Genomic DNA, 27916 nt, shown 5'->3' with positions numbered 1-27916 from the left:
ACCTATAAATAGTTGAGAATTGAGATGCGGCAAGACAATTTAGTAATGGTCTCGTTGTACAATCCGACCTAAAAAGCTAGCAGATTAAACTTCATTCTCTTATAGATATCATCAACATTTGGGTCCTTTTTGTTATCCTATTCTTTTTTAACAATCCAAAGACGTCCAAAGATCTGTGTCCTCTCTTTTTTTCGTTATTCTGCACATAATATGATATGTATTAAATAGGTTTAGCCCTGTATTATGTACATCCTGCAGATTTGCAATGTTCAAACACGGTCTACTTTACACAATCTTCTCAACTCGTGTTACGTGTAGCTGCTGCCGGATGCTGCAGGGTTTGTTGCTTTTATCGTGGAGAAAAGCCTGGAGCGAAGGCGATAAGCAGCGCGCACCTTAAAAGTGATGGACTGTGTGCCCAAAAGTTTTCTTTTTTCTTTTTTGTTACTCTCGAGCCTCTTACTTCACTGCAAGTCTGAAGAAAAGGATGCATGTACAGCACATGCTTTGCTTTTCTCATCTCTACCAGAATAGAGCTCATCTCGGTTGGAGCGGACCTCAAACAGGATTTTTGTTTGAGAATCTTGTCTAACGCAGCAACCGAGCAATCCTAGATGGAGGTGAAAGTAGCTCATATAATTTGTACGTATAGATCGGTGCTGTTATCACGTCTTGACCATGCATCAGCGTATGTCTAAGATTATAAGGAATTTAAGGATGCGGTTGGCAGCGCAAAAGACTTTTTTTTTCCTGTTTTTTGTGGCCAATGCGGATATAAAAACGTAACACAACAGCATGTTTTCCCGTTTGAAAAACATTGAAACAGCCAATAGGTGCACAGTTGAATATCGACGGAAATGTATATAAGCTAATATAATATAACTCGGGGCAGTGAATTATTATTATACAGAGTCGCGTGTTTCCGGATATTTTCAACACACGATGCATATCTATTTCAATCTTAATCAAGAAACGGGTTTTTCATTTTTAAAAAACTGCGGAGATGTATATACAGAAGTAAACTTGTAATCATAACGCACCTAGAGGCTATTCCGACATACATTTCAATGATGTTGTTTCTCGACCTTATTGTGTAGACATAATTACGTTGTACTTTCAGCATCTAGTCAAAGTATTGCAATGTTCTTTGCGTTGCCAGTACTATGTTTTCTTGTATTTGGATCAAAATAATAAAAAACACTCGAATGATCAACGCCTATATTTCTGAATTCAATCCGACAAATAAAAACATAATAAACAACTGGCAAACGAGTATATAGCACTGATTAACCGAATCTTAAGTAAAGAAGAGTAATTTAGGATAAAACAAAGATTTACATGGAATATTTGTAAAAATGTTTTATAGTTTACAAGATAATTAATCGATTTTCTTGATAGTTTCTTGAGTTTTTCAACTCGAGGTTGAACAACACATTTAATTCATGTGGGCGAATAACACGAGTACAGAAACAGGTAGTGAGGTTTAGACATAACAACAAAGAGAACAATATGGAATTGCATTTTGTTATGGCCGGTTGAGAGAGCTAATTCTATATTTGAAAAGAAAACAAAATTATTCTAATTTATTAGGAAAATTCGATATTAAAAATCTCGATTCTCCGCACCTGAGATTTAAACTGGATCGCGAGAATGGAAGACTTGGAGTTCATCGTGCGGTCCGTAGAATTCTTCGAACGAGATGTAGCCATCTCGGTCGTGATCTTCGTGCTGGAAGATCTCTTCAGTAATCTTGAGAGGATCTTGCTGCTGCGGTGCTCCTTCTTCAGCAGGGACCTCTTCAGCTTTCTCAGTTGGGAAAATGTGCTTTTTTATGTAATCTGCCACCTTAAAATTAAACCCATGTAAGCATATGAATAAAAGAAGCACACTCAAGTCAACTGAAAGTATAAATAATCAAATCCAATATTGAAAATAAGCAACACCAATTATAGCTGATGAGCAAGTGAGCACACAAAGAGTCCAATTGTTTACCTCTTCTTTCGACAACTGGTTGTTGGAATCACTGTCAATCTGTTTGAAAACATTCTGGGGAGGTGGGGCCTGGTTGATGCCCATCAACTCGACATCAAAAAGCAGTGTGGCACCTGAATGATTTGTAAACATGAATGACTTATTCAGTTTCAGTAGTTTTAATCAGTCATACCGCCAGGAATGATGTTTCCAGCTCCCTTATCTCCAGAGCCCAGCTCTGTAAAACATGTCACAAAAGTCTGCCTTTTCTCCTGTAGTGGCTGTACTTCCTAACCAGCCGAAGTGTGGGAACACAAATACATGTAATGTAAATGTGGATGTGTTTATGCATCCTAAATTAAATTTTAGAGAAGAATTGAGTTGATAATTCTAAGAAAAAAAATTTGAAAGCCCCATACTTTTCTTAACTGTAGGAACACTTTTCCCTTCAATGGTTCTCAGCTTTCGTTTGATGCCATCTAAGGCTGGACAATTTGTGGCTCTGTTAGCAGATTTTGGATTCAATGCTGAATGACCAAAGGATGAGCTGGTTGTAAAATGTGCAGCAACATTATCAAATTTGGTTGTCATCGGTGAAGGACAAGGAGGTTCCAAGACTGAGACCAAAGATGGTTTACTTTCTTGCGATTCAGTTAAGTTTCCCTTCAACTGACTATCGTCACCTAGAGGTAATGAAAACACAAATTAGATATATGTATGATCACAATTTATTTAAAAAAAAACAGCATTACCAGGGCCACGAGCTTTTGCTTTTAACTGTCCGAGAAACGATATTAATTCTTTGGGAACCTTTCCCATCTCAACACAATCCTGTTTGTACCATTTGTACAACTGAAGGTACATTGTGTATTCATCTACGTCGTTGCAAGACATTCTTGTTTGGAAAAATAAAAAATAAATCAGTAATGACTTTTAGGACCACACGAGGCAAGTTCTTGTGGGAAAAGATCTTCTGAAACCACCATGGCAACAGATTTGACAGAGCAACAACGGCAACAACCACGACCGATAGATGGATGGCATTCGCCTACCTATCGCTAGATGGCGCCATCAAGTACACCAGAGCTTCGAAATTCTAAAATCTCAAATCCAATTCAAAAAAATGTAACGTTGATAGTGTTAGCTGGGTCAATAGAACAAACAATTTCTTTTTTAATTTTTTAATTTACCATTATCATGGAAACACTAGAACTAGGTTATAAGACACTAGAACTAAATTCGTTTGAAATTGTAACAATTTTGAATTTAAATATTCAATATGGATTTTTTAATATTTTTGAATGTTACAATTTAAAATGTCTTCGAAGACACTAGAACTAGTAGTAGAGACACTAGACCTATCTAAATTTTAAAATGTAAATTTTTGACGACACTAGAACTGACTTATTTTTATGTTCTATTGTGAAGTTCTAGTGCCTAAATGTTAAAAGGTCTAGTGTCTATTAGGTCTAAAGTAGGCATGCCTCATAAATCAAGCTGGAATAACATTTCTAGATGATATTTCTTGCTGTTTTAGGGCTCAAACGAAAGAATTTTGTTCATTCTTCACATTTCAGTACTTAAAACTGCGCCAAAACTGCAAATTCATGGAAAAAATCTAAGTAGAAGCTTGCTGGCGATAAATCCCATTACATAAAAGCTGGACACCCCCCCTTTCTAAATCTGGACAACTGCAGAAGCCACAGGGTGTCGCTAGTTGAGGTGTACGCCACATTTCTTCGTTCTTTTTAATTTCAGCTTCTTGACATCTGAAAGCAATTATGTTTATACTGATCTCATTCGTGTCTTATGTATACATTCAATAAAATAGACTACAATAAAAAAAAATAATTGCTTTATTTTGCGATTGCATTTAAACAATTTCACAAATTAGCAAGCTTCCACGGTTGTCTGGTAAGGGGCTTTCTTTGGTAATACTTTGGATTTTGGGTGTCTCAAGGTTCAAATCCAAATCTCAACAAAAATTTTTTCATGAAAATAATTTGGAAATTGCCTAAGGGTGTCCAGAATTTATAACACGCTAGGGATAGCGTGGAAATTTATTCTTTTTTAAACTTTGATCATTAACCAAATTATATAGACATCTATTCTGCATTAGATTATCATTCGTAGCCGTATCGGTATAGCGTCCACCTGTTGATCGGCCTTTTCACGGGGCGCAGGTTCAAATCCTTTTTGCTCCAAGAATTTTCTTTTTATAAAGTATTTGGGCATTGCCTAGGGCTGTCCAGAATTTATAACACGTTAGAGATGGCTTGGTTATTTTTTCCTTTTTTTATCTTTGATCATTCTTCAAATTATTACAACATTTGTCATTCAATAAAAAAAGTCATGTAGCTTATATGGTAAAGTGCCGTCCTGCCGATAAAATGGTTTTATCATCAGTATGTAGGTTCGAATCCAGATTCCTTTAAAACTCTTTTTCATGAAATAAATTTGGAAATCGCCCCAGGCTGTCCAGAATTTATAACACGCTAGAGATGGCTTAGAATTTTATTATTTTAAAAACTTCTACCATTGTAAAAATCAGATTAACATCGATTTCATTTTCCGATAACCTATATAGCTATGTCGATAAAGTGCTAACTTCCTGATTGTGTTTACTATTAATGTGTTTACTATTAATGCCATGGTTCAAATCCCATTCCGAAAAATATTTTTCATGAAATATATTATGAATCGGAGAACGCCCAGAATTCAAAATTACTTTCATGAAATTGATTTCAATTGAAATAGGATTTGAACAACGGCGCCGATAGTGACGACCGTTGGATAATATGCACTCTACCAACAGAGCTATAGCGGCTGTTATTGAGAGAAAAAGATGTTAATATGGTTTGAAAAATTACGAAAGTTTTAAAAATAATAAATTTCTAAGCCATCTCTAGCGTGTTATAAATTCTGGACAGCCTGGGGCAATTTCCAAATTTATTTCATGAAAAAGAGTTTTGACGGAATCTGGATTCGAACCTAAATACTGATGATTAAATCAAGTTATAGCAGGACAGCACTTAACCATTCTAGCTACATGACACGTTATGAGGTAAGAAAAATGTTGTAATAGCTTGAAGAATGATCAAAGATAAAAAAGGAAAAAATTACCAAGCTATCTCTAGCGTGTTATAAATTCTGGACAGCCTAAGGCGATTTCCAAATGAATTTCAAGAAAAAATGTTTTTACTGAATCCTGGATTCGAACCTAGGAACTTTAGTTTAACCACAACTTTTTAGGCAGGCCCTCAACCACTTTAGCTACATGGGTAATCTCTGGGCAAAGCAAATATTGAAATAGTTTGAAGAATGATGAAAGTTCCCAAAATAATAAATTTCCATGCCATCTCTAGCGTGTTATAAATTCTGGACAGCCTGAGGCGATTTCCAAATGAATTTCATGAAAAAATATTTTTACTCAATCTTGGATTCGAACCCGGGAACTCTTGTTTATCCTCAACTCTTCAGGAACACCCTTAACCACTTTAGCTATTTGGGTAATCCAAAATATTTTTATTCAATTCTGGATTCGAACCTGGGAACTATTGATTAACCTTAACTCTTCAGGAAAGCCTTTAACCACTTTAGCTATGTGGGTCGAAAATTGATTATGGTAAGGGTAACTTTAAACCATAATGCTGACCAATATTTTCAGCATAGACTATGAAAATGGTCTTAGATCACTCTGAGAGAGGTATAAATTAAAACTGAATTGATGAAAACGTTATTATTATGGTGCCACTTTATGCGTTTATTTTATCACAATTCACAGTCGAATCATTCAAAGAAGACCCGTTTTATTAAGTTGTGGTTTCTGCTCATAGATGGCGCTGGTGGTTGTCCAGAATTTTTACAAACTGTCCAAGATTTTTGACGGTTGTCCAACTTTAAGAAGACGTTTGGCCTATCTCAAGCACGCAAATATGACATAGCCACAAAAGTGTCCAGAATTAGTGACACTACCCTAGTCTAGTGGCTACAGTTGGTTCTGTTGTTCTAACGTGAACATTTTCTCTGGTTTTTCACTGCCTATTTTCATTATAAGGGTGAACTTTTTCACAACTGATAACGCTGAATGAAGAAGTTGAGAGATTGTGAAAGATTGAATTCATTTCTAATCAGCTGGAGCCCTACCAAGAATTCGACATGAAAAAATTCGTCGAAATATGAAGGTAAGATATTGTTTTGTTTATAATTCGTGCAACTAGGGTAAAACAGCGAACTGGGACAGCGTTTTTCCTAATAGACTTTCTTATGGCATTTACGTGTATCGACGAAATGCGAATTATGGGACAAAACGTGTAATCATGGGACAAAAAATGCTAATTGGGACAGACTTATTTTTAAAAACTAATTATTTCATTCGACGCAGAATTTTTTTCTGAATCGAATTGCTTAAGGCACTAAGTATGGTGCAATAGAAAAATATTAAGATATTCTGATTTAAAAAATCAAAATATTGAGCTGTCAAAAAGTTTTTCAGTCTGCTAAACAATTTCGATCGTGTTTCAAAACTGTTCAACAGCACAAAAATGTGATTTTGAAAATCTTATGAACTTATTAGCTTAATCTAAAAGGTATAACATACTATTTACAAAATAAAAAACTTAACTAAATTCTGTTGTTCATTTATCGAGAAATTCGATTGGGAAGTTGGACGTCCGTGTTGCGAATGTCCCAAACTTACGCAAAAATAGGTTTAGCTTTACCTTATGTTACATCAATATTTAATGGCGTAGCGGTATAATCACGGCGAACGAAGAAGATTGTTGCGAGTTCGATACTCTTAAATGACCAAACATTTAATTGTGTTATCGGCAACAATTCTTATTCTCTTTGATAATTGCGATCGTTTGAAATGAAATCGCGATATCAAATGAAAATAGAAATGAAATTGGGTGGTTGGCTTAGGTTTCGCTAATGAAATGTTAACATGTTATGTTTGAAAAAATTGTTATCGGTGGTCTAGTGGATAAGGTAGTAGATTGCTACTACAAAGGTCGAAGGTTCAAGGCTTGAATATGTTGAAGTTCTTACTAGTGATTTATGGCGGGATCAGAGCGGGATTTCTTACCGAATAATTTTTAAAAAAAATTTATTTGACAATGGACGTTAATCAGGAATTTTTTAAAGATATAAATACAATTGGGAATTAAACCACGAATTAATTATTTGTTTTTACCGGATATGTGATTCGAACCTCATACCCCAAGGATACCGCGCATTCCAATCTAGCATTAAACCTCGGAGCTACGATTTGTTTCGAAGATGCCTGCGATAGAGTATTGTATAGTATAGACAAAGTCCCCCATTCGGCTGTCCCAATTAGCATCATAGCACCTTATGGCAGCAAAACTGCAACTATTTTTTCAAAAAAATTATCGGTTTTTCGTTCTTTTTGCATTTTTTAAAGCGAATCCCAAACATTTTATGAAAGTGTAAGGGATTAATGAAAAAAGTTAAGAATTAAATAATATTGCCAATAAAATAATAAGGGGCTATAGTTTGGGACATAAGATAGGGCACTATGAGAAAGAAGAGCCATTATCTAATTCAAATATTGACATAAAATTCAAAAATTTTCGCGAAAATTCCTGAAACCCTATTCGCTTTCAATGCCATTTTATGAAAAGAATAAAAAACAAATAAGTTGAAATGACAATTTTCTTGAACCTGGATAGAATCGATCCTGAGTCCCTGAAATATTATTTTTCAAAAAATGCTTAAATGACAAAATGAAACCCTAAACATTATACATCAATCGATTCGCCTTCAAATTCTGCGTCGATTGATGTATAGACATGGCGAAATAACGAAAAAATTTTTTTTTTCAAAATTGTTTGTCCCAATTCGCGTCTGCTGTCCCAAATTCGCATTTTTCTTCCATTTCCTGGTAATGAAATATTTCGATAAATATTCAAAATACTGACAAAACCTTTTACAATATTGTAGAACTTTTCATTCTCTATCTTTTGATATAATTATTTAAGGGATTACTTCACTTATACTCTAGATATTCCTTATGCCGTAACTATTTTTGCTAACAGCCAACACAGAGCCCAAATTTCTTGGCCGTAAGCAAAATTCTGAAATTTCAATTAACGATATCTCGTTTAATTCTGAATATTATATGACGCCCTTTTGCTTAATTGCGTATCCCCCCCTATATTTTAAATTTAATGAATTAGATTTTGCAATAAACCTCAAAATTTTTTGTATTTTACTTTAAGAAAAAAAAGTCGATTTGTGTCCCAATTCGCGTTTTCGCCGGCCGTGTCCCAGTTCGCTGTTTTACCCTACTTTCATATTGTGTTAATACGGAAGTTTGGAATGGTTTTGCGAATCGTTTATCTCATTCGCAGAAGTTTTTACTGTAGAGGCGATTGCGTGTTGGTAACGCTACACTTCGAATCGTTTTACGACCTCCCATTTTAAAAACAGCCTTAAAGTTATGCCATAATTGTTTTAGGTACTTGCGAGATAACTTAACTGTCGATTAATTGGCTGAGAGAAACATAATTTGTTTTTGTCACACGTAGTTTGCAATCGTTTATCGATTGTTAAAATTCACTGGAAGCTCTGAACGCAAGGAGTCACACATAGAAAAATAAACATAGAAAACGCGCGTTTACATCACGTGTTTTAAAGCTGTTGGTTATCCAGGTTGCGGTTGCCATTGTTTCCTATAGGAGTAATGAAAAAAAAAAAATTGTTTTTCAATCAAGCCTCAGCAAACAAATAAGAACAATTCTAATTTCAGATTCAACGTTTCGATCTCAACCTTGAGAAAAGTTTGAGTTCGCGCGTTTTATACTCTTTCCTGCGTTCAGTGCTGCATTCAACCATTTTATTTTGAAACCTCGGCCCCGCTTTTTTCGATGACTATTAGACGGCAAAATTCTGTCGTCCAGCTGGAACGGCCAGTATTCTCAGTGGAAACAGCGGAAAGAACATTCCTCGTATTTGGCTGTTGCAGCGTCAAGTCTTTTCGGATGGACGAAGTTTCATAAATTTTTTTCAATCTGAAATGTATAAATTTCTACTAATATTCTGTTGTTTCTTGCGAAATTAAAAGAAGTATATTTAAGTTTGTAAAATATATTGTAGCAAATAACAAAACTGGATTACCTTTTCTCTCATAGAATTTGCAGATGTTTTGGTGACACTTTGCGGCTTGCGTTCCCGATGCCATTGAATATTCTACGCCGTTCTCCAAATACGCTAGCAGCCTATGGGCGGAGATATCTTCCAGATGGTTCGACACATCCGTGTTTAGACATGCAAATACTTGGCTGCTATTCAAATAATACGGTATGCTTACCCTTTACCAATTTAAAATCGTTTTGAGTTTGTCAGCGCGTTCATTGAAGTGCCGCTGGTGCAACTGTTGAAAGAGTGAACTCGGAGAAGAAGCTCTTTGTTCTGCGTTCACTATTTTCCACAAGTTGTTTTTTTTTTTTTTAATATCGTGATTCGTGATGACTTTGCTGCAATGGTAAAAAGAGAAGAAACGTCAACGCTTTTGCCATCATCAGATTAAGAACATTTTCAGCAAGTTCTTCGAGTTCGGTAATTCAATCGGTTCTTTCCCTCATGAGTAGCCCTACGGGAGGGCAGACAATTAATTAATAGGTTTTTTTAGCATGTCCGTGTTCGTGTCAAAATGGTGACTTGTGTCAGTTGCGCCTGCGACAAATTTATATTGATTCACATTATTCAAACATTTTTATTTCCAGTTGAAACAAACGAACAATGTTTAAAAATTAGGCAGATCCTTGTTTTTCGCTGACTTTCATCGTCCAGTAGAAAATGCTGCGAACTAACAAGATCATGGCGACGAGAAACAATCCGATATAACCGGCGTACATGACTCCTTTCGAAGTTTGCTCCACGTAGATAGCTCCGTACGCTACACCGGCAGCCAGGGCAATAAACATGGTGCTCAAAATCAGGAAAACGATGGCCCATTTCCTAGCGAGTTTGGGCCCACCGATGGACGTCATGTTCTTGCAATGAAAATGCGGGCACCGCACCAATACGCCAGCCGGATCTGCTGGCTGGTCGGTCCGGAATGGGTTGGAACAATAGGCGCAGGTGAAGAGCGTACTGGGGATGGCGTTGTGGGCCTTTAAAGTAACGAGATGAGTGGTCCTCTTGCAGCTGGATCGTGGGCAGACAATCTTGAGAGCCGATTCCCTGCAGATGATCAGACAGTTGCAGGGACAGCGGACGTATTTCTTTCCGGCCGGAGCAGGTCGTATGGGTATGCCTTCGTGGCACTTTGAGCACTGGAAAACACTTTGATCGTTCGTGTCGAAAATGTTGATTTCGCTTCCGCACACTGTGCAGCTGATCAACGGGAAATTCACAGTTGAGACGATGGACGACAGACTGACGTATCTGGTACTTCCATAATCGCGAACAAGTTTACTCGGCTTGGAATGCATTTGTAGTTTTTGGTGAATAGCAAAGTGTGAAGCAAATATCATCTGTTGTTCGATTCGAATTGAGTATTTCACTTGTTTGCTCAACGACTGACACTTGGTAATTGGTGAAAAACTAAGAACCTGTTGCATATATAGGTGATTCAATATGACTAGGCGACAAGTATTTCTCCTCCTATGAGTCATTAAAGAACCACTTAACTGTTTTCCGAGTATTCGGATTGTAGTACGATCTCCTGCTGGTCTCCATTGCTAATCGAACGGATGGACAAGTAATCCTTGTTGCTTGACCTTCGTCCTTAGCTAGAAATGAATTTGTTAACGGGGGTGGGGATTCCTATTTGATTCGATTTCTTGGAGGCGAATTATAGTCATAATGGCATTCCAAGTCTATTTATAAATTTTGAAAACCTTGTTTATTCCGAGGTTTATTCTTGCAGATTCACGTTAATGGCAATGAGTCGCAATGAGTCACTGTTTTAAAGTCGCTTGACTCTATTAGGATTTTCCGTGACTCATAACCTTCGAATTCTTCATCAATTTTAAAACTAGGGGCTGTGCGTAATCAGGTTAAATTAATGGGAGCTTCAATCTTTTTAAAAGGATATAGTAGCTGAATGCTTTAATATTGAAACTCATGGGCTGTACGGATTTTGTAGTCATTTAAACACCCTGTTTTATTATCGACTTATCCAAGAGTACCAAGACAACATTGACTTCTTTGATTGCATCGTAACGAATTGCGTGATAGCATGCAATATCATACAGTGGGAATTCTCGTGAGAATTTGAAGTAAACTACCAAGCTTGAATATAGGTCAAGCACATTGTTTACCTTATTAATTATACTGCAGTCGAGTATTTTATTTTGTAAAACGCTTTAATTTGAATAATTGTGACACAAAAAAATATTAAGTAGACCCTTGTATTAAGCTAACTTTCATGGTCCAATAGAAAAGACTTCGAACGAATGACAAAAAGGCAATTAGAAACATTCCAACGATGATCACGTAAATCCCTCCTTTGGTAGATTCTTCCGTGAAAGTCGTGGTGCAAATGAGGCCGACAGCAGCACCTGTGAAGGCGAGGCTCATAATCAAGAAAATGATGGCCCATTTTCGGCCGAATTTCGGGCTGCCAATGGACGAGACTTTCTTGCAATCGTGATCGGGACATCGGGCGTACGTGCATCCGCTTAGAGCACTTTTGGGCAGGTTAAAGAGAAATTGATTGAAACAGTAGGCGCATGTAAAGATGGGAAGAGAATTGGGTGTCTGGAAGGATTTCTTTGGAGCCAAGTTGATGATCCTTCGGCATCCAGGTCTAGGGCAGGCGATCTTGGAGGCCGATTCGTGGCATATCAACAGGCATTTGCAAGGGCATCGCACGTACTTTTTGCCGGCCGGTGCCCGGACCATCGACGTGGCTTCGTTGCACTGATTGCACCTGACCAGACTCTGGTGTCTTTGCTTGGAAATGTCGAAAAGAGTTTGACAGGCAGCACAGCGGATGAGCTGGAAGCCACCAGTCGATTGCTCAGCTCTGGTGCTTTTCCACGGGCTTGCGGCCTCGGCAACTGTTGCTCCGTAATTTTGCGTAATAGAAGTTCCAGTTTCCATCTGCGCCGACGCCTCTCCGATTCCATCTTCGAGAATTGCAAGTAGTTTCCGTTGCTCCTTGTCCATTTTTGGGATGTCGAAGAAGAAATTTAGCGAAAGAAACTGCTGAAAAGGTGATGAGCTTGCGAGGATGTTGTTGCTTACACAACTGTCTCTGCAGAAAGAATTAGGGTTTGCAAGTGAAGCTGTTTACTTATATAGCACTGGTCAAACAAGGGGGTGAGTCTTATCTTGTTTCCGATTGGTTCCTGAAAGGGAATCGATGGGGCTTGTAATCCGTCCTTGTACCTTCTTAAAGCCTCTTTGCTCATATTGACCAAGGTTGTTAATTTAACGGGAAACATTAATCGTTTATAAGCCAATTGGGGTTGGATATGGTCAAAGTGTTATTTATCTTGGCACTTTTGTTTTTCTGAAGAAAACCAAAGATGAGAGGTGGTCCACTGGGAGTGCATTGGAGTAAACTGAGCCTTTTCTTGTGTAGTGTGGTGATCTAGTTCTTCAAGTTTAATTGATTTTCAGAAAGAAGTCATCCAAGTTATTTTGCGGTTAATAATTTAGAAAATGACCTAATTAAAAAGCAACATGTAGATTTTTTAAAACAGTTATTTTTATTTTGTAAGTAATAAATTACAGATTGAAGATTCGCATCACGTTATTGACGTTTTAATTTGTTTAAATTGTCCAATTCACGAAGAATGAATTGCAGTTACCTGTTGCATTTTGATTTTATCCATTTTCAATTTCAATAAGTAGTCGCTTATGTTTTTCACGTGAAATGCAAGTTAAGAATTAAAAAAAAAACACCATGTTTGGGTTAGGGCAAATCAAAATATTATCTATTACAATTAAATTATTTTTTTTTTTCAAATTCTAGATTACAATCGTCCCCTCGGCGCAAAAAGCTGTCAATTTTCTACATCACATTTTGTTCTTCTGCTGCGAACGTAACGCGGTCGCTTATTAGAACAAAATGCATGTAAGGTAAATGATTGTATCTACAAATTGCTTAGATTGAGTTATCGCATTCGAATTTGATAGTGAACCTGTTTTAAGAACTTGGAGTGCGCCCATAAAAGCCGCAAAAAAGAGCTGCAAACTTCGTGACTCGATGGAGGACGACAATCGCCACCTTAGATTATCGATCATTCACGATCTTGATGGTATGTAACGTTCCTTTCCTCAATCTAACATTCTGAAATGTGAGATAGAAATGGGATCAAAGACAATCAGCACGATATGCTTACAGATTTACCCAATGATATTACAGGTATTACATCTCTGTGGATCCTTGGAAAGAAATGACCCTCTTAAGGATATTGAAAGTTTGATTTAATTTAAACATTTTATTTTGGAATTTATGTATTTTTCAGATGGAGTAATGATGCATTATTATTCAGTTTTAAATTAAGTGTAGGGTTTTTTTTATATTTCATAAAGTTTTAAGAAATTTGAAAGTAGCGACGCCATCGTCTTATTATAATAGATCAAATTTTGTAACTGGTCCAAACGGAATTTGATATTTGTTCTATCGCCAGCAAGAGCAGTCTCAGCTCAATTTATGACTGTGAGAAAGGAATATCGTAAATTTTTATATTATAACTTGCTAATCAAGAAAAAATTAATCGCAGCCATGTTTTTTTTTTTTACTTACAACAGTAATAGTCTCGGAGGAAATATCCCTGTAAATTAAAGCATAAGCCTCAACTACTGTGGCTCTGTGAGTTATAAAGATTCTTTAATTAAGTAATATTCGCATTAAAAATATCAAAGATTTAAACTAACTTCATCGTGACTTTTCCGGTAAAACTTGCTGGCGGAGTCCATTTAAATGATTGCTCAGTTTTTAAGGTAGCGTCCTTATGAGTTACAGCGTTCTAAAAAGATGTTCAAGAAGGAATTCGTAAATGTTCTAAATATTTCTCAATAGATTTTCATTTCAATAACAAACCGCAGTTCCTTTCGGGCAGTTCAGTGTTTTCCCCGCATTGGTTCCTTGTGAAACATCGAATGTGCCAAGAGCAGTCTTACTATTCCCGGATCGAGCTTGAACCAGGAAACCTTTGAAAGTGGCTGCAGTCGTGGATTTCAAAGTCACTGTAGAAACAAAATGGCCAAACATTTACAATTCAAATTTTTTTCTTAATTCTGATAAAAACAAGGTCTAATTGCCTGTTATGGGAGAGCCAACACTGGCTGTCGCGCTGCTGACTGTTAAAGTAAACGGGGAGTTTGGCTGAGCGAAGATAAAAGGCACGTGAAGTGGCTTCATGGATCCACAGGCAGTTAAAGGGGCTCCATTGGGAAGTGCCGTTACTTGAGTCGCAACGAGAGCGCTCAGAAATACGAGGTAAGAGTTTAACATTCTATAATATGAATAGGATAAATTAGATTAACTACATTATCTCTTCTAGGTAGATTTTAAAACATTTTAATTCATTTACCTGTTGGTTGGTAGTAGTGACCGAAGTGACTGGTGAATTGGAACTGAGAGCAAAGCTGGAGAGCTAGGTGTGGTTTTATTAGCTATGACCATAAGATTATGTAATTTTATTAATGTCAGGAAATGGTGTGTAAAAGGATGGTTAAAGTGAGAGGCAGGCTCCAATGGGGGCATGCTAAATATTGAGTACGGAATTTAGTCAAGATGCAACTGATGTCTCATTTGTTTTTTTCCCAAAAATTAATTCTAGAGTACAAAGTGGAACAAAAATATATAATGATAATCGGGGGCACCGTTCGACGTAGCAAAATTGGGTTCAATCGAAAAGCCAAGATGTTGATGGATCCAAGAAAGAAAAAGTCTCATCGTATTAGCATAACTTGAACGAACGACTTTTATGAGTAGACTTTTATTTTTTGAATGGCTCTTCATCCGCAGTTTTAAAACTAGCGCCAGCTAGTCAGGTGTTAGGCAACACACCTACAGCGTTTGAATGTGAATCAAACCGGTCGAACGAGAATAGAACTACATCAAGATAGATAGCGTTTTTTTCTGGGGCAGTAACCTGTCGCGAATTACGTACAAGGAAATCAAAACTAAGGCAGAATAAAAGTACTGTATGTATACTATATTTTTTAAAATTTATAGTATTAGGTAGGAAAAATTTAATTCCGCATCCGCATGCATCTGTAAATTAGCGATTTCACTTTTGCTACTGATCCAATGCAAATGAAATCAGATCGATAGACCAGCATGATTGTCGCTTTATCTTATGTATTCATTTCCTTTTTTTCTTAGTTTAATCGGGGTCATTATTTTCCGATGGTGTTCTACTAACACACTTTCTTGGCTTATAGTCGTCATTTTATTATGCACCGCACATACCGTTCGTTTGCATACCCAAATTTAACGGCATTGAAATTAATGAGTAATTTCACGTTTGTCAACTCACAGCGCGATCTGTCCACTCAAACTGGTGATTTGGAAAGCGTCCTGTAATGGCAGGTTAATTCCATTTCAGGAATCTGTTAAAGGAACAGCAAGGTCTCTCTTTGCAACACAAACTGGAAATTCTTTGTACTACTTTGTCTAACGCAGCGAGAAATTCATCTGATTCTTAATCATTTTAAGGATACTTAATCCTATAATATAATATTTTTTAAATCCTTGGTAGGATCGACTCAGCCGGCGGTAGATGTAGAGCGTGGTGATTGTTAATACAACGACATGCTACCAATATCTTTTCTGTTTCTCGTCTCTCAATAAGCCTTGAAATGGTAGTCTTCAACTTCACAAGACAATCTAATCAAAATCCAATACACAATAATCCAGGGGATTATAAAGAACGCGATTATAAGAATGACCTTTCAAGCTTAGTGTAAATTAAATGCTCCGTGGATCTCAAATCTGTACTTCTTGTATAGGAACATGTATTCAACGAAATTGAAATCACATTCGAAGATGGCGTGTTATCAAAGTAATGGGACTTTTAAGGAATTAACATATGTTTTTTTGTTCGTATATGATATTCTATCGATATCCAGGGCTCCAGGCTTCTTTTGCTGATTTTTCCTTTGACTTTACGCAATTGACTGCTGAGTGCTGACGGATGAAGTCTTACACAATCTAGCGTTTTTTAATTTATTTTGTCGAGCTTCAAATTTAAATAAAATATGGATAGCATATTAGCTAATAATATTAATAAATAATATTAATCTAATGCAGGCCATTGTTTTTACATTTATAATTTAAAAATAGCAAAATGAAAACACATTTAATACTGTTTACTTAATTAAAATGGAAGATGGCTCTGCAGTCGATTTGTTTAATTAGCTCTGTGGAAATTCTGCATAATATCAATTTCGTTACAGATCCTTCGAGTCAACTTCAGTAGGAACAGGCTCGTTTTGTTGGCATGGTGGTGTGTGGACGTGCTGGCTGCTGGCAGTTGCTATCGTAGGTAAATTGTGGAAGGGCGAACCTCTTTTGCTTATTTGATCTTTATTTTTGGACAATGAGCTGAGTTAAATTGTTATGTGTGAGTGAGTGTGTGAGTCTAGCTGCATGAATACTCTGAGAATAACTTTCACACTTTCTTTAAATCATGAAACCAATCTTCCACCTGTTATATCACTTTCAACCACATACAATATTGAACATTTGAAGAGTGAATTATATTAATTGCTATACTTTTCATGCAGGGAGTATAAGTATACTTGTTGCATCGACTGTTTGCAGAAACACAATATCATTGTGCATATTAGCTAGCTGTTACGTGGTGAGTACACCATTTTTATTTTATTTCTGTGTTGACTGTCAACATAATTTTGTTTAGATTTTGTTTCCTCATTTTGTGTTGCTTCACTTGCTTATGCGTGGATGCTTGTTATTAGTTATAACTTAGAAATTGCTGAAATAGTGTAGACCTACATCACCTTCGTTGTCATTATTTCAAAACAAACTTGTTCATTTTATCTATGCAGCAAGCACTAAAAGCTATAGAGTATAGACATATTTTCTGAATTGATTAACATTACTTGTATGTTGAAAATTGATATAACTTCAATTATAATATTCATACCAACTATAAATTCTTCCATTCTCTATTACAGTTTACTTGTATTTAAATTCTACAATGGGTCCACCAGGTCCGTTACGAAGTGATGGATGCCCTGATATGCGATACAGCTGCAACCGTTCTTGGGCCTCTAGTTCGGGTTCTAGTGTTCCTCTTTCAACTGGTGGTTTCTATTCATCTACCGGTCGAAGCAGCATTGGTGGTAGTTCTGCAAGTCCCTCTTATTCTAGTTCATCGAGTGCACCTCGTCAATCTTCCTTGCAACTAAGAGCTGTGGCAGAGAACGCTCCTGCCAGACTAAGAGCAGATGGACTGCCAGACATGCGTTATGCGGCTAACAAAAGTTATGTCGCCGAACGAAACATGGAAATTCCTCTCACTACAACTTCGCGTCGTAATTCAATGGCTGCTTCAGCATCCAAAACAACAAGCCAATCAAGTACTTCAGGTACTGGTAAACATTTATTGTTTGTTTGTTCTGTAATATTTCATAACATTAATTTATGTTTTTTAGGACGCGAATATGTTCCATCGAGATATTCGGCCACATCATCAACAACCACAAGCTATTCAAATATCTATGCATCACCTATTTATGTGCCAGTTCCCGTTTCACTGCCTTCACAAATCAATCAACCGGAGCCAGTGGAACGTTTGGATTCACAAGAAAGAGTTTCTCAGCTGGAAGATCGATTGCGGATGCTGGAACTGCAGAAGAAGATTCAGGAATTAGAGATTAGTTTGCAGGAAGCCAAAGCCAAACAAGCTGTTCCTTCCAGTGGTCTTAAAAGCCAGCAGGTAGTCATCGACAAATCGATATCTGCAGCTATTTCCACTGGAGCAAGAAGCCGAACTAGTGTTCCTGCAAAGAATTCTTCTACCTCATCTTCTATCTCTTCTAAAATTCTGAATGAAATTGATCATCTGCAAGTCCGATTAAGCGATGTAATTGCCCCAACCGGGGCTGTTGTTGTCAGCCGTCGTCGCATTGAAAAGATAACCGACAACCACCAGGAGCCGATTGGGCGTGGAGGATTTGGTCAAGTCTTCAAAGGAACTTGGCATGGACGTCAAGTAGCCGTCAAAGAAATCCGTTCTCCTTGGCGTTGCAGCACAGTCGTCGAGACTCGATCGTTCGCCAAGATGATTCAACGAGAGGTTGAAGCACTTTCAGCTGTCCAGCACCGCAATATTATTGGATTGCTCGGTCTTTGCACGGATAACGAATCGAGTGATGGTGAAGCATCGATTAGAGTTTCGCTCATCTTTGAATTCGCCAACGGAGGGACTCTTTTCGACTGTCTTTTCGGTGGCCAAGCAAATAACAGCAAATTCAAATTAGACGTGAATCAAATGATGCTGATCGCTCGCCATCTCATCGAGGCTCTCCATCTACTGCATTCCACTCAGCAGGAGCCGGGCGGTTCAGTTATGGTCCACCGTGACGTGAAATCCGCCAATGTTTTATTGCAACGGAATGACGAAGGAAAAGTCGTACGAGCTGTTTTGGCCGATTTTGGTTTGGCACGTTTTCATTCGGATCTCAACGAAAGTGGCTCCGGCTCTGGCCTGGCAGCCAGTTCCATGACAGCCGTGGTAGGTACTCACGGTTATGTCGATCCTTTGTATGCGGAGTCGAGCCAAGTGTCGCCCAGTCAAGATGTGTACGCTTATGGTGTCGTCCTTTATGAGATGCTCTGGAAGGAAAAACCTGAAACTGTGCTGGCCCGTCGAGTTCGTCAAAGCACGTTGGAGAAGTGTGTTCTTCAAGCCAAATCCGTCGACCCAGAGGACAGATTCGGGTCTGCTCGTATCCAATTGTTGGCTTCGGTGGGTAGGCAATGCGTTGGCATGGAAAACAGACCCACCGCCAAAGACATTCGTAAAATGCTCAATGTTGAATAATTCGTTGCTTCAAATATGTTCCGAAAAAACCACCTCCATTCAAACTAAGACTGTTGTATTGCCTTCCTTTTTATTATTTTTTTGAAAATCCGGAATCCTATCTGGTTACAGCTAAACACTGTTTCAGAATGGTGTATTTAATTACATGAAAAAGTTAAGCATGGAAGTTTTGTTATACCGCCTTGTCTTGGAAATATCAAAAATGTTCGAATGTGTTATTCCTTGCAAAATGTTCGTGGATTTATCAGTGTTCATTTGGGCATATGTTTCTTAACTAAGTTTATATTTGTTCTTCCAATTCACAAAGTCGTTGAAGTGAAAATACAGAAAATTTCGAAGAGCATCATTATTTTCAAATGAGTAAATGGCAAAATACATCAACAAGAGTTCTCGGACGGTCAGCAATCAGTATCTTAGATCTGGCAACAGCTGTCAAATACAGTTGAAAACAAGTGTGAATTTTTAATCAAGTGAAAACAATGATGGACACAAGATTTGTGAAGATAATGAGAGCTAGTAACAGTTAAGAAAAAACGGTGACAAACAAACAAAAGATGTTTACAGTGCTACTCTACTATCGACTAGATGAGAAATCCTGGTGCTGTGGAAAACAAACGGTTCCATGGCTGCTAGAAGAATAAAAAGGTAGTTAAAAGTCAAACTAAAAGCTGCTTAACGATAAGTGATTTCCAAACAAGTTCTTGTAATACTTGTTCTCCTTCTCGCGTAACCTCATCTTTTGCTGTGAAACCTACATGTTTGTTCCTGAGTAATTATTGAAATCAGTGCCTTGGAATTGATGAACCCAACACTAGTTACTGTCCAAAACATGTTGCTGGGTTATTTCTTAAAAGCCTTTAGACTAAATAATGAAAACAAAAAACAAGCTTATCCCTTTGTAGAAAAGCTTAATGTAAATGACAAATTTTCCATAAGGTTGTTTAGTTTACTAGGTAGAAAAGGGCTTAGAATTACATAACAATTCCAAACTAATTAAGTCCAATTCAAGAAAATATTTAGTCGGTAGATGTCTTTTCTATAAAATGATGGTGGCCCTGAAAAGGGCCGATTGGTAAGTCAAAGAATAAGTCGCTTAAGCACGTTCACCACGAATCCGGCGAGCGAGCTGGATGTCTTTTGGCATGATGGTGACTCGCTTGGCGTGGATGGCGCACAAGTTGGTGTCTTCGAAAAGACCCACCAAGTAAGCTTCGCTGGCCTCCTGCAAGGCCATGACGGCCGAGCTCTGGAAACGCAAGTCGGTCTTGAAATCCTGGGCGATTTCTCTGACCAAGCGCTGGAATGGCAACTTGCGGATCAGAAGCTCGGTCGACTTTTGGTAGCGACGGATCTCACGAAGGGCGACAGTGCCGGGACGATAACGATGGGGTTTCTTGACTCCTCCAGTGGCCGGCGCACTCTTGCGAGCGGCTTTGGTGGCCAACTGTTTGCGGGGTGCCTTGCCACCGGTGGATTTACGAGCGGTCTGCTTTGTACGAGCCATGTCGAGCGAGTGAAATTTAGGGATATTGTAAACAGAAAAGCGGTTGGTATATGTAGGGAGTCGACGGACGTTGAGGAACTAAGTGAGTTCTTTGGCTAGGAATTGGTTAGTTCAAAAAATGGGAGGGAAAGAAAATTGATAACGGAAATTCTCTTTGTTGGTGTGATGGCGTGGGGGAGGGTTCAACCAATGGGCGTTCAGTTCGAGGGGACTGGAGTGGTATATAAACTTAGTACTTTTACAAAGTTCAATCATTCTGTATTTTCTAAAATATCTGAAACCATAATCGAAATGACTGGTCGCGGCAAAGGAGGAAAAGGACTCGGCAAGGGAGGCGCCAAACGTCATCGAAAAGTTTTGCGTGACAACATCCAGGGAATCACCAAGCCGGCCATCCGTCGTCTTGCCCGTCGTGGTGGTGTCAAGCGAATCTCTGGTCTCATCTACGAGGAGACCCGCGGTGTATTGAAGGTGTTCCTTGAGAATGTGATTCGTGACGCCGTCACCTACACTGAACACGCCAAGAGGAAGACGGTGACGGCCATGGACGTCGTCTACGCGCTGAAACGCCAGGGCCGCACTCTGTACGGTTTCGGCGGTTAAATCTGATCTTCATTTTCATACTCCGATCGTTCAAACCAATCGGCCCTTTTCAGGGCCACCATTTACTTAAAGAAAAAGATTTCTCAACTAGTCAAACTATATTCTTGTCAACTCTATAAGCAAAAAAGAACAAAAACATGATTTCATACAGCAGTTGGAGCAATGCTTTAATATTATTTAAGTGTTCGTGCACCTTAAAAAATATTTTTGGAAATATAAAGTTCGTATGATACGTATTACACGGTGTTAAGCCAAATAACTTAATTCGTAAAATATCCAGAAGCTATTTTTTTCTCAGATTTTCCATATTATAATTTCTTAATATTTCCTCTCTATTCTGCCTTTAATTCTCGTCAATTTTTGGAGTTGCTCTTAGCTACTGAAACATTTTTTCGCCACTGTCGGTGATTCTTATCTTGATATGTTGATTTTTGAACTCTTTCTTTCAACTTCTACTTTTAATCGAATCGTCTGTCTGATCTGAATCTAAAATATGTAATAACTTCCCATCGTATTTAACAACATTTTTATAATATTTGCTTAGTACGTAAAAAATTTACGTTATTGCTTCGGAGACCAATTTCGTGATCCCTTTTTCTCTGTATTCACTATTCAACATTCAACGCATTGTGTCAAATCTGGCAAACGTGAACTACAGAAGAGTATTGCCATGTAGAATAGTAAACTGGTGAAAAGAGACTATAAGCTCTAGATACAAAGCATAACGTTCCGTCTCACAAATTGGGTCGAGCTTTGGATTCGACTAGACAAATGTCAAAAGCAGTTAGATATTTTTCATTTCTTGAAAATTTGGTGGCCCTGAAAAGGGCCGTTTGGTTTGTAGAGAGAACAAGATGAACAATCTACTTGGTGCTGGTGTACTTGGTGACTGCCTTGGTGCCTTCAGACACGGCGTGCTTGGCCAACTCACCGGGCAAGAGCAGACGGACGGCCGTCTGGATTTCCCGGCTAGTGATGGTCGAACGCTTGTTGTAGTGGGCAAGACGGGACGACTCTCCAGCGATGCGCTCGAAAATGTCGTTGACGAAGCTGTTCATGATGGTCATGGCTTTGGAGGAGATGCCAGTGTCGGGGTGGACCTGCTTCAACACTTTGTAGATGTAAATGGCGTAGCTCTCCTTCCTCTTGCGCTTCTTCTTCTTGTCTCCTTTGGCAATGTTCTTCTGGGCCTTGCCGGCCTTCTTCGCAGCTTTTCCGCTTACTTTGGGGGGCATTCTAGGACTTGAGTAAATCTGAGAAAGAAAGTGACGACCGTCATTTCAAATTTCGTTTTTATATTGAAGCTGGCTCCCCCTCACTACTTGATGGTAGCCAAAACTCGCGTCTCCAGAGACTTATGTGTAGCAGCAGATGTTCACTTGGGGGCGGAGCTAGTGACACAATCAGGGGAGACATGAAAGAAAGGCGGGGCAAATAAAAGTTTACCGATTGGCTACCAAAATTGCATTCTGAATCCGACATCAAGCGACTATATAAACGTCGATTTTTCAAATTGTGTACATCACTCGTTCCTTGATTGTAGGAACCGCGTTTACTTACTCTACATCTCAACATGTCTGGTCGTGGTAAAGGAGGCAAAGTCAAGGGAAAGTCAAAGACCCGTTCCAGCAGGGCCGGACTTCAATTCCCCGTCGGTCGTATCCACCGAATGCTCCGCAAAGGATCGTACGCTGAGCGCGTCGGTGCCGGTGCCCCCGTCTACTTGGCTGCCGTCATGGAGTACTTGGCCGCTGAGGTCCTCGAGTTGGCTGGTAACGCCGCCCGTGACAACAAGAAGACCCGTATCATCCCTCGTCACTTGCAATTGGCCATCCGCAACGACGAAGAGTTGAACAAACTTCTCTCCGGTGTTACCATCGCTCAGGGTGGTGTTTTGCCCAACATCCAGGCCGTTCTCTTGCCTAAGAAGACCGACAAACCCGCCAAGGCTTAAACTTCTCCCGTCTTTAAACAAACGGCCCTTTTCAGGGCCACCAATTTATTCTTGAAAAAAGGAATTTGCGAAATGCTATAGTTCGCACATTATTTCGTTTCTGACTGAGAAAAACCTTATTAAATATTTTTCATGTTATTTGTACAGATTTATATATATCTTAATCAATGTCTGAATTCAGTATGAGTTTATGATCCACCTTGTTAATTCAGGCAACCTTGCCCACTCCCCCTTAGTTCTAGTTAAAATTCATAATGGTCGCCCTTTGGCTTGTTGTTTGTTGGTTGCGGGTGGTGTGACAGCGATTCTGTCGATAATTCTCACTGATTCGGTCTTTTTTTTGTTTATTTTTAATGAAAAATAGCACCAATCACTAGCATTAAGTAATCAGATGTCGCAGTGTCTCCCATGTTGTTGTTCTTTAATGGTGAAACGAGGCGAAATGAGCGAAACAAATTGTTACATAATTTATGCTTATATTCCTGTGATTCATACTGTCATTCATTCCAACAAGTTGACTTAGCGCTCAGTCAATTTCCGTCCAATAGACCCATAATGCTGTCAAAACCTAAAACTCATGTTTGAAGCTCACATATAAAGGAATACAAATCTGCCGAGTTAAGGTATTTCCCCATTACTACTAACAGTCCATTACAATTCAGATTTTCATGTAACATAGGTATTCTTGTTCATGAACCATAGGACTTTTCTGAATCTCGCAATTTTGGTGGTGTAACCTGCAACATCATGTTTGCTGTGATGGCTGTTTCTATTTCTGTTTAGAAGGCATCCCATCTGAGAGATAGGTAGAGTTTTATTTTTCACTGGTAAATTTGTAAATAAAGTAGAGAATATCCTTGTCCCATTGCTACTTAGTTTCAGTGACATGAAGAGTGTGATGTGAATAATGCCGTGTGTATGCATACATGTTCCAGTTCTGCTTGACGCCTTACTAAATTCATCACCCATATGATAAAGGTGAGCATCAATACCACCTATCACCATGCTACTGTAACACATTATGACACTTTCTTTAGCATCAGGAAATGTATCTCAACATGAGGAGTAAGACTGTTGGTTGCTGTGAATTCCATTTTTACGGTTTTTCATCATGAACATTTCAGTGTGCTTCTTAGAAAAGGTAAAGATTGATATGTTTTATTCTTTGGTATATTTTCATTAATGTAAAACATTTTATTTTACAGAGCACACAGTTTCTTTATGGAATCGTGTGGTCCTGGCACGGAGATTCTTGTGCCAATGCTGACCTTTGTCCATGACGGAAGAGGGACTTCCATCAACGTTCTTCTCCATCCTTATCTTGGCGACGCACGCTCATCTAACTTCACTGCTTCTAAACACAATTTGTTTTACTTCACTGGCGAGTTTCTGGACCACTTCAGTGATCGCTTCCGTCCGCTGTTACGCACCTGCAGTCACTCACCACGGGATTATACCCAGGTACCCAACAATTGACTTATTTTCGTAGGTTATCTAATAATAGTCTAGTTGCGTTAGACTCTGTCTGTGTAATAGTTTTCAAAATCAGACCCTTCTTACGCGCCAACGAAGTTTTACTTGGACGTTTCTTTTTTCTAACGCTAGATGGCTTTTTGACAATTTGCAGCTGTCATAACAGTCAGTTTCAGTTACTTTGCACGTATATTTAAACATTTATTGGCAGTTATTTTGTTGAAATATTTAGTAATAACTGACGATTACTATTCCAGCAACAAAGCTCACTTGTAAAATTTTCGATAATTGCTCTTTATTTCTACTTCCGGTTTGCTCATTTCAGTCAATAGTTCAGACAATATTCATTCGAGGAGCAAAAGGAAGAGAAGAATATAAAGAAAAAGAGAAAAGGGCGTAAAATATCGGGGGTACGGTAGGCACCGTAGTATCCCTTCCGTCAAATTAAACTGAAAACATAGAGAGCCATTTGCCTGTTCAAGAAACTTTCAGGCATGACTGTATAGTTCAGGAAAATTGTCGATTTTGGCCAAATTTTGGATTTCGTTTAAATCACATCTAATCGACCCCAAATTTCATGGAGATCACGAATATGTGGTTTAATTTGACGACAGCTCAATGGTTGAGGCGCTGTGGTTACTTCCGGTCTACTTCCGGAATTTGTTTTTTAAGACTAGCATGTGAGCTTTGTTCTGTGAATAGTTCTCAATATTGTTAGGTAGATTTTAAGCAATTTAAAGCGCGCCTTTAAAGTTTTGAGCAAAAAAACCAGAACAATGTCAAACCTATATGTATTATGTGACTATTATGTTACTTTAATTGGCATGTCACTTAATAAGAATTGTTTTCTCTTTGTTCAGGTAATGAGAGGAAACGTCGAGAAGATGGACACTAAAACGTCGCCGGTATCTCCAAAATGTCAGCGTGGATCATCATTTGTTGTTGGTATTTTCTAATATGTTTGTGTTAGTGTTAGTTAACCCGTTGTCTGCCACGCCTTTGTTTTCCCCTAGCTCCTTAGCACGGGCCGCGCTGTTCGGTCTCGTGGTTCACAAGTCGCGGGGTCGGAGAGTCGCCAAGCCCAAAATTTGCCGCAAGGCGCCTGTTTCAGGCAATGCACCATAGTTCCCCCTTTTTAGCACGGACTTGTCAGCAATGGCAAGTCCCACTTGGTCATGGATCCTTCAGACGTGGCGCGTAGATTAGTAGAGAGCAACCTACTACTACGTATGGCGTGGCAGCCAATGGGTTAACTTAAGTGTATGTATATGTGTATGTACGTATGTGACTGTAAAATGTGGAGGAATTGTGGGAGGAGGTGGAACAATATAACACAATTCTTTTTATATTTTTTTTGTTCATTGTTTCTAATTTATACCTAGTTTTGTTGATGAATTGTATCAATATATTTCTCTCAACTTCAAAGTCTTTCATTTTTACAAAAGTCAGCCACTTCCCCATTACTTATAAGATTTGATAAAATCTACAGTTACAAGTGTCTTTCGTAACTAATCCTTGAAATATCATCGTCGAACCACAAGAACATGTCCGTATGAATAAGGCAGTAGTCACCTCTAAAACATAAAACAAACAATTCACAATTCAGCATACCGGTCTTGAAGAAATCCAACACCAATAGACGACTGATGTAAAGTTGACAAACTTGAAGTTACTAACAAAAGTATTACAAAATAATTACCCGAATTGGCCGTATTACAACTTTTATTTTCTCTTTTAAGATCAATAATTAATTCCCAGTGACCAATGACTATGAAAATAACCGACAAATATAAATTACCTCACATAGAAATTTTGGCTATAGTATTAGAAAATTTCCTTGTAGAAAATTGCGGAATCGTAGTTTGTGGTGTAGTACTCCGCTGCCTTGGTGGTGTAGTACTCCGCTACCTTGGTGGTGTAGTACTCCGCTACCTTGGTGGTGTAGTACTCCGCTACCTTGGTGGTGTAGTACTCCGCTACCTTGGTGGTGTAGTACTCCGCTGCCTTGGTGGTGTAGTACTCCGCTGCCTTGGTGGTGTAGTACTCCGCTGCCTTGGTGGTGTAGTACTCCGCTGCCTTGGTGGTGTAGTACTCCGCTGCCTTGGTGGTATAGTACTCCGCTGCCTTGGTGGAATAGTACTCCGCTGCCTTGGTGGTGTATCTCGACGCAGAATTATACTTTGAGGCTTCGGTGTAGTAGTTCGGGACATCATAGGTTGTGGTGTAATACTCAGCGGCCTTGGTAGTGTAGTATCCGGTTGTTGCGCACGTTGTTGTTGTGTAGTAAGACGGCGGCGTTGCGGTTTGGTATCAACCATACCCACGAAACATCGGTACACCAGTGGTCGACCCAACCATCAAGGATACAACAACCAACAGTAGCACGACGCCTTAGTTAACTAGACGGTACATAATTTGAACATTAATTTTCAATAATAACCGACATATTAACAAACAGAAAATAATAAAGTGAAAACTGATACAAAACTCTATGTAAAAACAAAATAAAATTTACCATTTGGTTGCGAACTAGTATTACGTTGGAGAATGCAGTTGGTTACAAATAGTGTACAGCAGTTGTTGCCGTGTCAGAGATGCTCACTCAACTGATTTGTTTGGCCTTTTCTCTCTCTTTTTATACTATTTTTTCTCACCCTGACCCCTCTCTTAAGCCTTGCGGCTATTGTACCTACTTGATAATGATGTAACACGTGTCGTCCTCACCCAACCTCTCCCCCGTCACATGACACGTTTTACTTTAAGATCTCCGTGACCTTCGAGCGTGAAGAAAATGAAAAATGGCCTTTCCTTCTTTAGGTTGACGTTGCTGGGGATGGGTCTACAAAAACCAATATCAAAATGAATACCAAATGGCTGAACCTTTCTGCTATTGTACCTGCTTGATAATGATGCAACACGTTTCATTCTCACCCAATCTCTACACCACCGCATTGACAGTTTAACGTAATATTCCCCGCGACCTTCAAGCGTGAAGGACATGCAAAACGGCCGGCCCGTCTGTAGGTTGAACTCTACAATGGCAATTGAAAAATAATTAATAAACACTGCATCAGTTGGAACATGTTGAAAATATACAGTACCTCTGCATACAAAGGATCGACATAGCCGTGGTTACCTACCGCGGCTGCTAGGCCAGAGCCGTACTTTCGTTGAGATCCGAATGAAAACGTGCCAAACCAAAATCGGCCAAAACAGCTCGAACGACTCTTCGTTCGTCATCCAATTGCTGTAAAACATTGGTGGATTTCACGTCGCAGTGGACCATAACTGAACCGGCCGGGTTCTGCGGAGTGGAATGCAGTAGATGGAGAGCCTCGCGGTGAGATGGCGAGCGAATCGTTTGTGTAGCAATCAGCATCATTTGATTCACGTCTAATTTTAATTTGCTGT

The 27916-nt window shown here is 38.8% G+C and overlaps 8 protein-coding genes and 4 long non-coding RNA genes across 17 annotated transcripts; 4 read left to right on the top strand and 8 right to left on the bottom strand.

The window, feature by feature from the left end:
- Positions 1–1204: 1204 nt before the first annotated feature.
- LOC124337351 lies at positions 1205–2980 on the bottom strand. 3 transcript variants are annotated; one of them, XR_006917243.1, is made up of 6 exons: positions 2724–2980; positions 2391–2654; positions 2165–2324; positions 1993–2105; positions 1626–1845; positions 1205–1550 (listed from the first exon to the last, which is right to left on the bottom strand). It is a non-coding gene; the product is annotated as an uncharacterized LOC124337351 (long non-coding RNA). The 3 variants fall into 3 exon arrangements; XR_006917244.1 differs by having other exon boundaries at positions 1205–1838; positions 2724–2979; XR_006917242.1 differs by having other exon boundaries at positions 1205–1845; positions 2724–2978.
- Positions 2981–9746: 6766 nt separating this feature from the next.
- LOC124337737 (type I phosphatidylinositol 4,5-bisphosphate 4-phosphatase-B-like) lies at positions 9747–10430 on the bottom strand. Its single transcript, XM_046791765.1, has one exon. It carries the CDS (start codon positions 10428–10430, stop codon positions 9747–9749), a length of 684 nt encoding a protein of 227 aa, XP_046647721.1.
- A 907-nt stretch (positions 10431–11337) lies between these two features.
- Positions 11338–12111, bottom strand: LOC124337736 (type I phosphatidylinositol 4,5-bisphosphate 4-phosphatase-B-like). The gene has a single exon (XM_046791764.1). The coding sequence runs from the start codon at positions 12109–12111 to the stop codon at positions 11338–11340; it is 774 nt and encodes a 257-aa protein (XP_046647720.1).
- Positions 12112–13389: 1278 nt separating this feature from the next.
- On the bottom strand, positions 13390–14596 carry LOC124337156 (putative defense protein 3). Its single transcript, XM_046791238.1, has 6 exons — positions 14490–14596; positions 14218–14411; positions 13997–14142; positions 13831–13922; positions 13700–13763; positions 13390–13610 (listed from the first exon to the last, which is right to left on the bottom strand). Exons 1-6 carry the CDS (start codon positions 14579–14581, stop codon positions 13605–13607), a joined length of 594 nt encoding a protein of 197 aa, XP_046647194.1. The 5' UTR covers positions 14582–14596; the 3' UTR covers positions 13390–13604.
- Positions 14597–16309: 1713 nt separating this feature from the next.
- LOC124336967 (wall-associated receptor kinase-like 20) lies at positions 16310–19311 on the top strand. 3 transcript variants are annotated; one of them, XM_046790942.1, is made up of 4 exons: positions 16310–16444; positions 16690–16766; positions 17101–17514; positions 17581–19311. In XM_046790942.1, exons 3-4 carry the CDS (start codon positions 17124–17126, stop codon positions 18969–18971), a joined length of 1782 nt encoding a protein of 593 aa, XP_046646898.1. In that variant the 5' UTR covers positions 16310–16444; positions 16690–16766; positions 17101–17123; the 3' UTR covers positions 18972–19311. The 3 variants fall into 3 exon arrangements, with proteins under 3 accessions (XP_046646898.1, XP_046646897.1, XP_046646899.1); XM_046790941.1 differs by having other exon boundaries at positions 16310–16448; XM_046790943.1 differs by lacking the exon at positions 16310–16444 and adding an exon at positions 16468–16526.
- Positions 19312–19684: 373 nt separating this feature from the next.
- On the bottom strand, positions 19685–20478 carry LOC124337324 (histone H3). Its single transcript, XM_046791432.1, has one exon. It carries the CDS (start codon positions 20473–20475, stop codon positions 20065–20067), a length of 411 nt encoding a protein of 136 aa, XP_046647388.1. The 5' UTR covers positions 20476–20478; the 3' UTR covers positions 19685–20064.
- Positions 20479–20633: 155 nt separating this feature from the next.
- Positions 20634–21152, top strand: LOC124337202 (histone H4-like). Its single transcript, XM_046791303.1, has one exon. It carries the CDS (start codon positions 20641–20643, stop codon positions 21076–21078), a length of 438 nt encoding a protein of 145 aa, XP_046647259.1. The 5' UTR covers positions 20634–20640; the 3' UTR covers positions 21079–21152.
- A 422-nt stretch (positions 21153–21574) lies between these two features.
- Positions 21575–22325, bottom strand: LOC124337260 (histone H2B.3). The gene has a single exon (XM_046791366.1). The coding sequence runs from the start codon at positions 22311–22313 to the stop codon at positions 21942–21944; it is 372 nt and encodes a 123-aa protein (XP_046647322.1). The 5' UTR covers positions 22314–22325; the 3' UTR covers positions 21575–21941.
- A 293-nt stretch (positions 22326–22618) lies between these two features.
- On the top strand, positions 22619–23032 carry LOC124337245 (histone H2A). Its single transcript, XM_046791350.1, has one exon. The coding sequence runs from the start codon at positions 22652–22654 to the stop codon at positions 23030–23032; it is 381 nt and encodes a 126-aa protein (XP_046647306.1). The 5' UTR covers positions 22619–22651.
- Positions 23033–23500: 468 nt separating this feature from the next.
- On the top strand, positions 23501–24249 carry LOC124337349. 2 transcript variants are annotated; one of them, XR_006917239.1, is made up of 5 exons: positions 23501–23655; positions 23712–23838; positions 23909–24010; positions 24070–24173; positions 24238–24249. It is a non-coding gene; the product is annotated as an uncharacterized LOC124337349 (long non-coding RNA). The 2 variants fall into 2 exon arrangements; XR_006917238.1 differs by having other exon boundaries at positions 23503–23655; positions 23735–23838.
- A 2428-nt stretch (positions 24250–26677) lies between these two features.
- LOC124337353 lies at positions 26678–27242 on the bottom strand. The gene is made up of 2 exons (XR_006917246.1): positions 27021–27242; positions 26678–26904 (listed from the first exon to the last, which is right to left on the bottom strand). It is a non-coding gene; the product is annotated as an uncharacterized LOC124337353 (long non-coding RNA).
- Positions 27243–27294: 52 nt separating this feature from the next.
- On the bottom strand, positions 27295–27777 carry LOC124337395. Its single transcript, XR_006917318.1, has 3 exons — positions 27607–27777; positions 27402–27537; positions 27295–27344 (listed from the first exon to the last, which is right to left on the bottom strand). It is a non-coding gene; the product is annotated as an uncharacterized LOC124337395 (long non-coding RNA).
- Positions 27778–27916: the final 139 nt, after the last annotated feature.

The sequence above is a fragment of the Daphnia pulicaria genome, chromosome 4 (genome assembly GCF_021234035.1).
Source record: "Daphnia pulicaria isolate SC F1-1A chromosome 4, SC_F0-13Bv2, whole genome shotgun sequence".
Taxonomy (NCBI): Eukaryota; Metazoa; Arthropoda; class Branchiopoda; order Diplostraca; family Daphniidae; genus Daphnia; species Daphnia pulicaria.
Note: the sequence above shows the minus strand (reverse complement) of the source record. Positions and strands in the feature narration are given on the sequence as shown.